This window comes from Humulus lupulus, chromosome 5 (genome assembly GCF_963169125.1).
Source record: "Humulus lupulus chromosome 5, drHumLupu1.1, whole genome shotgun sequence".
NCBI classification, from domain to species: Eukaryota; Viridiplantae; Streptophyta; class Magnoliopsida; order Rosales; family Cannabaceae; genus Humulus; species Humulus lupulus.
This window is the reverse complement of record NC_084797.1, coordinates 184,349,103-184,363,850: the sequence shown is the minus strand read 5'-3', so window position 1 is coordinate 184,363,850 and position 14,748 is coordinate 184,349,103. Positions and strand designations below refer to the sequence as shown.

Below are 14,748 nucleotides of genomic sequence, written 5' to 3'. Positions count from 1 at the left end.
AAGAAATTAAGAAGCGAATCAAATGGGAAGAAAGTGGCACAAGCAATTTATAGTGGTTCGGCCCCAACACGATGGTAATGACCTACGTCCACTTAGTATTCTTATTGATATTGAATCCAAAATTGTGATCAAAGAACTAGGGTTCTTGAGTTTCACAAGCCTTGGGAGTAATACAACTTTCAGTGGATAATCCCAGTATGCCTTTTCTCTATGAATACAAAGATTAAAAGTCTAAGAGTCAAAATTCCCTTCCTTGAGCCATCTCATTCTTATTTATAGGCTCAAGGGGGTTACATGGGCCAATGGGCCTTAATTACAATTAAGATCAGCGTATCAAGGTAATAAAAGGAAATATAATTATTACAAGATTGCGTATCTCAAAGGAAGTAAATAGAAGCATGCGACCAGAGTGGTTGCACCTAAACGCAAGATCTGATGAAGCAATAATCATCTGGTCAATAGGCGAACAACATGTTATATTATTTTATAATATAATATAATGTAATATTATATTATATTATAATATAATGTTTTAGATTAAATAAATGTGACAAAGAGTGTCATATATTGTAACATATAATAGAGAGTTACAATATTCAGATATATGAGATATATCCAAATAATGTAACATATTTGGTGTTACAAATTTGTAACTTCCAAATATTACCCTTTATTGTGTAAATTTGTTGTTACACAATATTGAGATGAATTTCATAAAGCCATATGTGAAATGGCTGTTAGAGATATGATTTTAACCCCAACAATGTGTTTTGGGAGTTACAAAATCATTTGAGAGGGTTTGGAACCGTTTAGAAAAACAGCACATCTTTTGTGCTGAAATTGGTTGGTGGGCGCGGCCACTGAATGTTGGTGGCCGCGACCTGTGGGACAGAGACCAGTGGCCGCGGCCACTGATGTCTCTGGCCGCGGCCACAGGCCAAAAACTAACCAATTTTTCAGTTTTTTCAATCTTTGTTGAACGGCTCAAAAAACCCAAATAACTCCCAAATCTCCTTTTTAATTCCATATTAATCCAATTAAACATTGGTAATAGCCATGGGAGTTGGTGGAATTTGAAATTCAAAGGGTGTCTCTATACTCTATAAATAGGAGCCTATAGCTCACTTGTAAGACACAACATTTTCTATCCATTAGAGCACTTGGCTAGAAACACCTTGAGGCTTGATTATTCCATAAAGCATTTCCTATAATCTGTGAGAGATCCCTTAGTGCTTGAGTTAGGGGGAAATAAGATTTTGGACAAAGGTTTCAAACCTTGTTCAAGTTGGTGATCCCCAACACTCTTCACTTTGGTTGTGTGAGTGAGAGTTTATTGTTTTTGTTCTTGTTCTTATTTTCTTCTATTGCTCTTTCTTCTTTTCTTCTTATTCTATTTACTTGTACTTTTGTTTAAGAGTTGTAATCCTTTTATTTCCTCTGTTCAAACACTTCTAGTTTACTTTTATCCTTTTGTAATAGAGTTGTACTTTCTATTTCTATCACCTTACATCTCCTTCTCCTTTTATTTGTATTTGTAGTTATAGAGTTGTAACACTTTATTTAATCAATCCTTGTCTATTATAATATTTTGCATAGAGTTGTAATATTATTATCAATTTCCATTGAGGCAAAACAATTTTTCTTAACACAGCATCCCTTCACTTCAGAACTGCCACGTGCCAACCACGTGTAAGAAATCATTGCCACGTCATCAGGAGTAATTTTTGGGTAAACATTTGCCCCCCAAGTTTATTTTACTGCGACCAGCATAAAGTAAACTTAAGAGACAAAATTTTCGCATGGCCCACTAAATCTGTCAAAGTCGTCCATGCCTTCTCGAAAAAGGCAACTTATCATGTTCGTTCAGTTTCCCCAAAAGTTGTCTGACGGCGATTGTGTTTCCCCATGCCTTGAAAATTCACTCCCATCATTACCTCTTTTACATTGCCACGATCAATATAAATTACCCATTCTTTCACTTTTAACTTTTTACCAGTCCTCTTTTCCTCAAGAACTCTAAAGAACAAAGCAAAACAGACTCAGGAAAATTCGCTGATCCAAGGTGTGCCTGCCCAATCGTTTGAATCAACGCTCGAATCTTCACTAAAATCTTTCAGCCAAGTAAGTTTTCTGATCGATTCCTTTCTACTATGTTGTGCTTTGCAATGCATGTTTTCCCTTTGTTTTAGGTTCCGAGTTCTTGAACATTTCTGTCTGTTCTTGCAAAATTGTTTCGGGGTAAATGGGTACGTTGATCTGTGCTAAATATGGTAGGAAAATAACACTTTGCTGGGGTTAGGAATCAATTTGGTAGTTAAGATAGTTAACTTAGGGCATAAAATCGAAGTAGAAATTCAATTTTTAAGCCTGTAAAAAAACTAGGTTTTTCCTGCCCCTTCAGAGTCGAAAAAGTTTTTCTTAAAAAAGACTTTTCACTTCTGCTTTTTTATCTGTTTTCCAAACTATTCGTATAGAATTTAGTGTTTTTGTCAGAATGTTGCTAGTCGTATAATAGCTTAAATTTTATACATGAGCAACATTATTCCAACTCTTAACACCCTTTAGTTTTTTGGGCCATAGATTCTCATCTCCCCCTTCTCTATTCGCAGATTTTCATGCAAGATCTACGGGGAGGTGAGAGGCCAATCGACGACGACCTGCTCGCCCAGCTGCTCGTGGACGAAGAACAACAGTCTTTACTTATACCGGAGATCCCTTTTTCCCGGGCCCCATCCAACAGACCTCCGACTAGTCCATCAAACATGGGTAGAGTAAAATCCACTGCCCAGAAAAAGAAACCAACCAACCCTCAAACACAGGCCCAACTCCGGGACATCCTTCGACCAGACATCGAATGGTACGTTTCTCCTCCTAGCCAAATCACTGCTAGGATGCTAACCAATTACCTCAGGAAGTACAGACTTTTTGGGGTAACTTTTTTCAAACCTACCAACGATGAGCAGGCAAACCTGCCTGGCTGCGCCTTCAGCACCTGGTTGAGGTATCATATTGAGGTAGGAGCAATCTTGCCTCTTCATCCTTTTTTCTAGGGAGTGGCCCATTATTTTGGGGTCGCTCATTTTCAAATCACTCCGAACGAGTATAGAATGCTCTCCGCACTCTATATCCTATACATTCATAAAAATGGCCTGTCCCCACGCCACATAAGGTCAACTACTTGTTTGATTTTAAATCCAACCCCAACCAGGAAAAACAGGGTTTTTTCATCTCTGCCACCAGGAATCGACCCGCATCTTCCTGAGTGAGACTACCTACAAGTCAAATGTAGGAAAGTACTTCCAGGAGTACTTTTTATCTACCGATCTGGCTGCCATCAACCTAGCCTTCACCCAAGGAGGTAACTTCTTTATTCTTTGGTCGTTATATTTCCTTTTATTTTATCTGCCTCCTCCTTAGAAAATTAGCACTCTTCAGGTCCATGGCAGCGACCAGCTCCTACTCTAGAAATTGAGATTCGAGCAGCATCAATGGCCAGCATGATTGATGTAGAAAAAAGCGTCAAACACACTGAAGCCAACCTAAGGCTGGTCGGTCTTCTGGCACCTCACCAGGATGTGAGGGAGTTAACGACGGGGAGTGCCATTGGCGGAGAAGTTCTCGAGTAGCACCAAGACATGTTGTAGCCTCCAAGGAGGAGGACAACTGGGGTGACAATCAGGGAACCCTCCAGCACCCCGCAAGCAGATGCTCCCCATGCCCCTATGGGAAAGGGAAAAAAGAAATTATCTGAACCCCCTGCACCCGTCGAAGAGTTTTCAGATGAGAATGGTACTGTCTTCTCACTTTTAGAAAGTTTGCCCATTCCCTGTCATTTATTTGATGGGGACGGCAACTTTAAGTACACTCCAAATTTAAATTCAGATTTCTTCCAGGCAGTGAGTGAGTGTAGCAGTAGTTCAGTAAGTAATGTAGCCACCAATAGTTATAGCTCAGGTACTTTACTTGTCATTTCCTTGTTCTCATTTTTAACTCCATCTATACATATCGTCTAACTACTCCCAATGCTTCCTTACTTGCAAATATGTCATCTGGAGATATGTTCAATCGCTACACCGCACCCATTGCTCCCTCGAGCAGGAAGAAAGAGAGCAAGCGACACTGCAGAGAAGGTAACAAGGCCCCTTCAACCAAGAAGGCCCGGACTGAGGATCTTCCAAATGCCGCTCCCTCAAAACAAACAACGCCCACTCCGGCACCACTCGACCAGGAGTCTCCCCCTGCTCCAGCCGACCAGAACTCTACTCCTCTAGCGCCTGCCGACCAAACACCTCACGATCAACCTGGAGACGCCCTGACCAGTACCATGGTTGGCTCGGCCAGAGAGATAATATACAAACTCTCAAAGCACAAACACAGCCAAGAGGCCATCATCGGCACTAACTCCATGGACGCCGATCAGATAATAAACTGAGGGCTGAACGAGATTTCCAGTGTAAGTTGCTTTCTATCGCTGAGTTATTTTACTTTGTCATTTTCTGCCATCATCTTATCTCTTTACCTTATCGCAGGGATTGGTGACTATAACTTCTAGTTGGCACCGCACGGGGGCTTTGGTAACCCAGACCAAAGACTCTGATTCCAAGCACATTAAGAAGACGAAGGCGCTCGAGGGGAAAAATGCTGAATTGCTTGAGAAAAACACAAAACTGCTCGGAAAGAACACTGAACTGCTCGAGCAAAACTCTAAGCTGGCCGAAGAGCTTCAGCAGTTTCAGACTGCCCTAGCCAAAGTCAATGAAGGCAAAGAGAAGTTTAGGGAGTGTGCTAAACTTAACTACCAAGAGTCCAAAAAGCTTGAGGCCGATCTAATCGTGAGCAGAAAGGAGACTGAGGAGCTGGAGGTACGCGTCAAGGAGCTTGAGGAGACTAATGTCCGCAACTTCGAGAAGTATAGGGAAGCCACCTACCTTTGCTTCTATGAGTTCAGGAAGCATAATCGTGGGGAAAACTTCAATGATCTTTCTGAGCGCTTGAGGCGAACTAAAATAGCCTGGTACACCGCTCACCTGGAGGAAGAAGAAAGAGCTACCATTCCTACCTCCCCAGAAATCTCCCTAGCAATGGGGATTGATGGCGCGGAAAATGAAGTTGGAACCACTGTGGACCAGGACATTCCTCAAGACCCTCCTGCCTCGTAGTACTTTATTTTTCTTTAACTTTATCTTGTAGATACACGACCTATGAGTCGTGATGTAAAGACAATTTCTATCTTTATTGCTGCATGGGCAGCTTTTTTCCTTTTAACAAACAATTACATCCAAGTAGTGACTGCTCGCGGTGTAAAGGGGTTCCTTTTTTGATATTATAATACTTGCATTTTATTATAACATCTGTTCGTATGACCGAACTTAACATAATACTTTGGTTTGATTTAACAAAATAAATTTTTTTTGAATAATACTCTAAGTACCCTGGCATGCTTTCGCTTATTTTGCTCGTGTGTTTACATAACTTTTGATATGCTTTGCTTACTATGTACCTTATATACCCCCAAGTGATTGAGGAGCTTTAGTTCCTCGGTCATTTGCCTTGACTAGGACCTGTTCAAACATTTCTGCTTGGAATAAATACTTGTAAAAATGAAAATATAGCAAAACAACACACGTATTGAGCAAACTTGTAATAAATACAATAGTTTGGCAAGATTGACTAGCTGCACACATTCCCTTTTATTTCTTGTAATAAATGGACAAATCTTGTCTGTATGAGTGATCAATAAAATGACCTTACACTTATAAGCAATCAATCATGAAAATGACTAACCCTTGTTCATAAACTTGCAAAAAGTAAAATTAATACAAGCCCACTCTTTAAGAAGAATTGTTTATTGATCGTACTTGCGCAGGTGTTCTCCATTCCAATACCGAGGAATGAGATCTCCATTTAAGTGAGCAAGTTTATAAGTGCCTGATAGAGGACTTCTTTGATTTGGTACGGTCCTTCCCAGTTAGGTCTGAGTACTCCAGCGTCTTGGTTGCGGGTGTTAAGGAAAACTCTTCGTAGCACAAGATCTCCCACGATAAATTTCCTTTCACGTACTTTAGAATTGAAATATCGGGCGACCTTTTGCTGGTAAGCTGCCACTCGGAGCTGGGCTTGCTCGCACTTCTCATCGACCAAATCCAGAGATTCCATCCATAATTGGCTATTAAAGCCTTGATCATAGGTCATCCTCCGATGTGATGGCAGATCTAACTCAACAGGCAACATAGCCTCATATCCATAAGCCAAGGAAAATGGAGTATGGCCTATTGCTGTTCGATGGGATGTACTATACGACCAGAGGACTTCAGGAAATTGCTCTGGCCATGCCCCATTTGCTTCCTCAAGCCTTTTCTTCAGAGTATCCTTTAGCCTTTTATTGACTGCCTCGACTTGTCTGTTTGCCTGAGGGTGAGCAACTGAAGAAATGCTTTTGATAATTCCATGCCGCTGGCAAAAATTCGTGAACAGATCACTATCGAACTGTGTGCCGTTGTCTGAGACAATTTTTCTTGGAAATCCAGAGTGACACACGATGTTCTTGACCACGAAATTTAGTACATTCTTGGTCGTTATGGTTGCAAGTGGCTTAGCTTTAGCCCACTTTTTGATGTAATCAATGGCCACCATGGCGTACTTGATGCTGCCTTTCCCTGTGGGCAAAGATCCGATTAGGTCTATACCCCATACTGCGGATGGGCACGGACTTTGAATCTATTTTAGTTCATTAGGGGCTGCTCGCGGAATCTTGGAGAATCTCTGGCACTTGTCGCATCTTCGCACAAATTCCATTGAATCTTCATTCATTTTTGGCTAGAAGTATCCTTGCCTTAGGATCTTTTTTTATAAACTCTGCCCCCAGCATGGTCCCCACAAAAGCCTTCATGGACCTCTCTCATGAATTCTTTGGCCTTCTCTTTTGAAATACACCTGATGAGTGGCATTGAGTAGCCCCTTCGGTACAGGATTCCATCGACCAGGATATACCTAGCAGCTTGTCGTTGGAGAGTCCTTGCTTTGTTTTTGTCCGTCGGCAACACACCATGTGTCAGATACCCTATGTAAGGTGCCATCCAAGTATATGCCGCCTGAATCACCAGAGAGGTTTCTTTTACTTGGATGCTCGGTGCAGAAAACCGCTCAACAGGTACTATATTTACGGTGTCATCACCTTTCGCACTTGCTATTTTGTCCAAAGCAACATCGTTTGAATTCTGGTCGCGAGGCACTTGCTAGAGAGTGTACTTATCAAACTAAGCCAAGAGATCCTTTGCTTTATTCAAGTAAGCGACCATCTTCAGGCCCCTGGCTTGGTATTCTCCAATGATCTGATTAACAACAAACTGGGAATCACTGTAGACTTCTAGTGACTTTATGCTCATGTCTCTGGCTAATTGTAACCCGGCAAGCAGCGCTTCATACTCCGCTTCATTGTTAGATGTCATGAAGTCGAATCTGATTGTGCAGTGGAATCGATGCCCTTCAGGTGTTATTAAAATCACTCCGGCTCCGGCGTGGTGCTCATTAGAAGAACCATCTATAAACAACTTCCAAGAAGGAGTTTGGCTTTGAGGTCCAGGCTCTTCTATCCCTTCTGGCTACCTGCTTTGTGGAAGACCAGTGAGCTCTGCAACGAAGTCAACTAGAGCTTGTCCTTTTACTGCTGCTCGTGGAAAGTAAGAGATATCAAACTGCCCAAGTTCAACCGCCCATTTCAATAATCGGCTTGCGGCTTCCGGCTTCTGCAGAACTTGCCATAGAGGTTGGTCGGTCAAAACTGTGATTGGGTGAGCTTGGAAGAACGGCTGCAACTTTCTGGATGCTAAGATCAGGCAGCAGGCTAATTTTTCAATAGGAGGATATCACAGTTCCGCTCCTATTAGCCTTTTACTTACATAATAGACGACCTTCTGCACGCCCTCTTCCTCTCTTACTAGAACAGCACTAGCAGCATATTTCGTGATTGCCAAGTAGATGAACAAAGTTTCTTTATCAACTGGCTTCGATAGAATCAATGGCTGCGACATGTGAGTCTTTAAAGCTAGTAAAGCCTGCTCACACTCCTTCGTCCATTCAAACTTCTTGTTGCCTCTGAGTAGATTAAAAAATGGGACGCATTTGTCCGTCGATTTGGAAATAAATCTACTGAGAGTAGCAATTCTTCCAGTTAAGCTTTAAACATCCTTGATTTTTGTTGGCGATTTCATATTGATCGGGGCTTTGATCTTCTTGGGATTGGCCTCAATTCTTCACGAGTTTACTATAAATCCCAAGAATTTCCCTGATCTAACTCTGAAGGAACACTTGAGGGGATTCAGCTTCATCTGATATTTATTCAAGACGTTGAAGCACTCTTGCAAGTCCCCTACATGTCCTTCTGCCCTTTTCGACTTAACCAGCATGTCATCAACATATAATTCCATTTTTATACCAATCATCTCCTTGAACATGTGGTTGACTAGTCGCTAGTAAGTCGCACCAGCGTTTTTCAAACCGAAGGGCATTACTTTGTAACAGTAAAGCCCTGTGTCAGTCCGAAAGCTAGTGTGATCCTCATCAGGTGGATGCATATTGATCTGATTGTACCCGGAGTATGCATCCATGAATGAGAGGATCTCGTGCCCTGCAGTGGCATTGACCAGCTGGTCGATTCTAGGGAGTGGGAAACAATCTTTAGGGCAAGCTTTATTAAGGTCTGTGAAATCCATGCACGTTCTCCACTTGCCATTCAGCTTGAGAACCAATACGGGATTAGAGACCCATGATGGATAAAACGCTACCCTGATGAATCCATTCTCCTTTAGCTTCTCGACTTCTTCCTTTAGAGCTTTTGATTTGACTTTGTCGAGCAGCCTCCTTTTTTGTTGTACTGGTGGAAAACTGTTGTCTACGTTCAGGACATGGCTAATGATCGCAAGGTCTATTCCAACCATGTATTTATGCGACCAAGCAAAGACTTCCTGGTTTTTCCTAAATAATTCCACCAGTTTTTGTTTCGTTGTTGTCTCTAATTTTTTATCGACTTTCACAACCCTGGTCGGATCTGTTTCATCGAGTTGGACCTCTTCAAGGTCCTCGATGGGTCCTAATTCTTCATCAAAATCCCCAAAGCAAGGATCCAAATCCCTATCCTCACTTTGGGCAACACCCTATTTGGTGACACAATCACCTGATTGGGTTTGTACATTACTAGCCGTTTGCAACTCCTTCCCGGCAACTTCCCTCGATCCACCTTTCTTCGCCTTAGATATCAAGGCATTGTAGCACTCCCTCGCTTCTCATTGGTTTCCCAATACTCATCCTACCCCTGCATCAGTTGGGAATTTCATGGAAAGGTGCCAAACCGAGGTAACAGCTTGCAAGTCGACCAAAATTGGCCTCCCAATTACAGCATTATACGCTGAAGGACAATCAACTACTATGAAAGTAGTGAGTAATGTCCTATTTGCAGGTGCAGTTCCTGCTGTAACTGGGAGCCTAATTTACCCTATCGGCGCGAGCCCTTCGCTGGAAAAACCATATATGGTTTGGTTGCACGGCTCCAGGTCCTTGACGGACAACTTCATCCTTTCCAGTGAAGACTTATACAAGATGTTGACTGAGCTTCCTGTGTCAACCAACACCCTCTTAACCATCATGTTGGCGATTTGGACATCAATGACCAGCAGATCGGAGAGTGGGAATCGGACGTGCTAAGCATCGTCTTCAGATAAGATTATCAACTCCTCCTCTGTTCGAGCTTTCTTCGGTGCTCGATCCTCCACACTCGTCATCTCAATTCCTGGTCATGGCGTAAGGTCCGAGCATATCGTTCCTTTGCCTTCCTTATCCCTTGCAAGGTGTGGACCACCACAGATGGTGAGTAACTTACCTGCCACAGGAGCTGGTTGTAAAGGTGGCGAGCGCTGGCGTGCAGGCGCCTACTCGTTGCCACCTTGAGCCTCTTGCTGAGACCCTCCTGTAGCTCATACGTATCTCCTTAGGTGTCCGTGTCTGATCAGGAACTCAATCTCATCCTTCAACTGGTTACACTCATTGGTGTCATGTCCGTAGTCGTTGTGAAAATGATAGAATTTTGTTGTATCTCCCTTGGAGATATCCTTCCTTATAAGTACAAGTCGCTTATATAGGACATTAGAGTTGGCCACCTGGTAAAGCTCTGCTCTACTCTTGACAATGGTCATATATTTGGTGAATCTCGGCTCATATCTATTGCCTTTGGGGCATTTATTTTCAAATGTTGACGGCTCATTGCCCGCCCTTTTTCCCCCATTTTTTCCATTTTCATTCCCGTTCACGTTGCCTTGGCGTTGTCGATGGGTTTATCTGACCCGTTGGTGGCTTTGGCGGGATCTTCCTTTGGTCCCTTGTCCTTCGTAGGCGACTTCCCCTCGTTGGCGATCGCATCCTCAAGCTTGATGTATCAATCAGCTCGATCCAGGAACTCCTGGGTACTCTTTACCCCATTATTTCTTAGGCTGTTCCAGAGGGGAGAATGGCGTCTAACCCCAGTAGTTAGGGCCATCATCTTTCCCTCGTCACCCACTGTTTTGGCTCCAGCCACTGCTCGTATGAAACGCTAAACGTATTCCTTTAAGGGCTCTCCCTCCTTTTGGCGTATCTCAACCAACTGGTTGGCCTCAGTGGGGTGTACGCGACCCGCATAGAATTTTCTGTAAAATTCCTTTACGAACATTTCCCACGATACTATACTAGCAGGAGGGAACTTAAAGAATCACTCATGGGCAATGTCAGATAGGGTGGCAGGAAAGATCCTACAACGGGCATCGTCTGACACCTTCTGAATATCCATTTGTATCTCAAACTTGTTCACGTTAAATACTGGGTCCCCGTACCCGTCAAAGTTTGGCAGTACTGGAATTTTGAACTTGTTGGGGGGTTTTTGCCACAACAATCCTCTGCACAAACGGAGTGCCTCTCCTCCGGTCGTACTCTATGTGGGACGTCCGGCTCCTGACCAGTTGATATACTGCCTGATTCAGAGCATCAATTTGAGCCTGAGCCGCGTCTGGGATTGCTGGGGCAACTGGTGCCAGATGAGCATATTCATCGTACCTTTCACGCCTGTCGTTGAGCACATCCCTCAGATCATCGTCTCTACGCCTTTATTCGCTAGCGCCCAGCCAATCGAAGACGTTATGCTGTCGGGGCTTCCCCCCATCGTCATGGCTCGCAGGCCTATTTTCTCTCGGTGGGGGGTTTCTATATCCACCTATTTCCTCATTCCCTCGACCAGCATTCCCTTGCCAGAATCGGCTTCATTATTGTCATGGCCATCCCTAAATTACAGTTGACTATGGTGCGACCGGCTGGTCACGCTGTTTCCTCCTCTGGTTGGCATCTCTCGAGCGTCAGGGGGAGGCCTGCATCGGTCGGTGGGTCCCCGTGCATTATTATGTCGTGAGGGGGCCCTGACCGTAGAGCCTAACTCATTGTGTCTTCTGTTAGCAAAAGGACACTGCCCCCTGCTTGGAGGATTTGGCTCATCGCCCTCTGGGCGTCTAGTGCTTCGGGGAGGCTGCCTGGCCCTATTCTGCCTTTGGCGCTGGGGATTTCCGCGACCAGCTTAAGAAGGTGGCTGTTGTTCAGGGTCCTGAATTAGGACATCTTCCTGAGCAACGGGCAGTTGCTCCGGCCTTTGAGGGCTCGCTGGCTGAATTAGAGGACTCAGATTTTGGGCCCGTTGCGGTGGTGCACTTGTTGGCTCATCCGGTTGAGAGGCCGGCACAGCTTGTCCTCGGGCCAACTGAATGGCTGCTTCAAGAGCGGTCGTGGCATCTCTTTGCCGACGGTCCATGTCCGCCTACCGTCGTTCAGTTCCTGACGCTAGCACTCAATCTCCCTCTCCTGCAGCGCCAAGGTCTCTGCTGCATTCTCCTGATTGGCCAACTCATCCTGCAACAACCCCAATGTTGCCCTCAGCATCTCAGATACCATTTCCTCCTCTTCAAAATCCAAGTGTGGTTCATTTTCAGCCACATTTGGAGGAGGAGGTTGAGATGACGCAGCGCCAGCAGTCTGTCCAGCTCTCTTGGATGTCTTCGCCATTTGATCTTCTTAAAGCTTTTTTATTTATCTCTCAATGAAAGCACCAAAATGTTGACCCTTGAATTGGCCAACAACACAGAGTCAAATAAACGACAAAGAGCGAAAAAGAAATCAAGAAGAGAATCAAATGGGAAGAAAGTGACATAAGAAATTTATGGTGGTTCGGCCCCAAAAAGGTGGTAATGACCTACGTCCACTTAGTATTCTTATTGATATTGAATCCCAAATTGTGATCAAAGAACTAGGGTTCTTGAGTTTCACAAGCCCTGGGAGTAATACAACTTTCGATGGATAATCCCAGTATGCCTTTTCTCTCTGAATACAAAGATTAAAAGTCTAAGAGTCAAAAGTCCCTTCCTTGAGCTCTCTCATTCTTAATTTTAGGCTCAAGGGGGTTACATGGGCCAATGGGCCTTAATTACAATTAAGATCAGCGTATCAAGGTAATAAAAGGAAATATAATGAATATAATTATTACAAGATTGCATATCTCAAAGGAAGTAAATAAAAGCATGCGACCGGACTGGTCGGACCTAAACGCAAGATCTGATGAAGCAATAATCATCTGGTCGATAGGCGAACAACATCCCTTCAGTTCATAACTGCCACGTGCCAACCACGTGTAAGAAATTCTTGCCACGTCATCAGGAGCCATTTTTGGGTAAACATGTTGTATTAACTTTTGAGAGTTGTTTCCGTCGTGTAAACCTTATTTTTGGGATCCCATGTATCAAACCTTTACTTTAATGGAAATCAATCATCTTATGATCAAATTTTTTTAACCCTAACTGCTTGATGACTTTAGAAACACATTTATGTTCAAACGACCTGAGTAGCAAGTCTTGCACTATTTTAAACACACAGTCTAACGGTCTTGGTTATCCAGAGTATTACATAAACATTTTTGGGATCCCATGTATTGAACTCAAACTCTTTTAATGAAATGGTTGACTTTTGACCGAAATGTTTAGTACCTAAACCTGCGGTTAGTTTCAATTACATGTTTTAAGTCCAAATGGCTCGTTTAGCGAGTTAAGCATTATTTAATTACACAGTCTAACAGTCCTGGATTAGGAGCACATTACAACTTGGAATTATAGCAATTTAGGTTTAAGGGTTCCGAAAGCTTTGATGGGCATGTACACTCGCCGCTGAATACAAGTTCGACTCAAGGTTCGATAACTATTGATATTAATCTGTTTTTACCTGCCTTTTTGATATATGAATGTCTTATTTTCATGCTTGATTAGGAAGCAAGAGTTATATTGATAGGGTTTGGCCCTTGACTGCAATGTGAATGATAAAAGATGTGCTTATTAGGTCATTGTTTCCATGAATGTGGAAGAAATGCCTATTAGCACTGTTATTTGTTTATAACTGTTAAGTACATGCTTGTTGGAACTAATTTCACTTCTAAAAGCTAGAAAATGCTTATTAGCTTTGTTATATGCATATGAATACTAATAATGTGCTTATTAGCACCTTGATTCAGTATAAATATTAAATGACCTGGTTATTAGCATGACTGTAGTAGGTGAAAGCTATTGAAATTCTTATTAGCATTGTTATTGCATGTGTATGCTTAATTGTTCGGTCTTGGACCGTGGGGTGGTGCTGGGCACTGATATTGTTGCCTGATGTGGTGAGTCATTGATTGAAAATAGACTTAGAAGTATGCTTCCATGGTAATCAAATGAACCAGCCGGCACTGGAATTCAGGTTAGAGAGAACGACCAGGGTCAAAACCCTCCTCCAGCTCCTGAGAACTAGAAACAGGTGCTTCCTGATATGTAAGCTATATTACAGAGGCGGCAAGAAGAGATGTGCCTACTAAGACAGCAGCAAGTTTTAGAAGGGAACACAGCACCATTTGTTCCACCTATTGTGGCACCAGTATTACAGCAACAGACAGGGGTTGAGAACAAATTGGAGCCTCTTTATGAGTGCTTTAGGATGCAGCACCCTCCTACCTTTTAGGGAGGGCCAGATTTGTTGCGAGCTAAACATTGGAAGGGTATGACCACCTCCATGCTTGACTTTATGGGGGTGGCAGGTAATGATAGAGTGGTATGTGCCACATTCATGTTTTCACGAAGATGCTTGAATCTAGAGGGAAGTTGTATCCCAGACTAGAGATGTGAAGACCCTGAGCTGGGAGGAATTCAGATAACTATTCAATGAGAAATACTATAATGATGCAATAAGAGTTGTAAAGGGTAATGAGTTCAGTAATCTGGTGCAGGGCACCATGGCTGTTACAAAGCGCCTTAAAATTTGATAGGTTGGCCAATTCACTGCAGACTTGGTGCCAACTGATGTGATAAGGAAGGAGAGGTTTGTTCAAGAGCTAAATTTTATGATAGCTTGGGATGTTAAAATTACTTTAATTCCTGGAGTGACGAATTATGCTCAGATAGTGGAGAAGGCCCTTACTGTTGAGGGCGCTGAGAACAAGATCTGGCGCGAGAACGCGGCCAGAAGACATACTAGGAGGGTGGGACCTCCCTTTATTGAAGCTAGTAGGGGCAGAGGCCCTAGTTACCAGAAGAGGAAGACCCTAGATACCATTACAGTTCCAGGCCCAGATAGGAGGCCTCAAGGTACACAAGTTAGCCACCAAGGGGGCAATGAAAGCTGGAGGACTTATCAAGAATGTGCCAGAAGCAGGAGACGTCA

General features: G+C 43.2%; 1 protein-coding gene across 1 annotated transcript; it reads left to right on the top strand.

Annotated features, from left to right (window-relative positions):
- Positions 1-4,042: 4,042 nt before the first annotated feature.
- LOC133779755 (uncharacterized) lies at positions 4,043-5,159 on the top strand. Its single transcript, XM_062219672.1, has 2 exons — positions 4,043-4,327; positions 4,530-5,159. Exons 1-2 carry the CDS (start codon positions 4,043-4,045, stop codon positions 5,157-5,159), a joined length of 915 nt encoding a protein of 304 aa, XP_062075656.1.
- Positions 5,160-14,748: the final 9,589 nt, after the last annotated feature.

What these genes read in the sequence shown, in the direction of transcription:
- LOC133779755 (XM_062219672.1), top strand. Translation starts at nt 4,043, where the DNA reads ATGTCATCTGGAGATATGTTCAATCGCTACACCGCACCCATTGCTCCC. An exon ending in ACGCCCTGACCAGTACCATG is followed by an intron (nt 4,328 to 4,529) that starts GTTGGCTCGGCC and finishes ACCTTATCGCAG; the next exon opens with GGATTGGTGACTATAACTTC.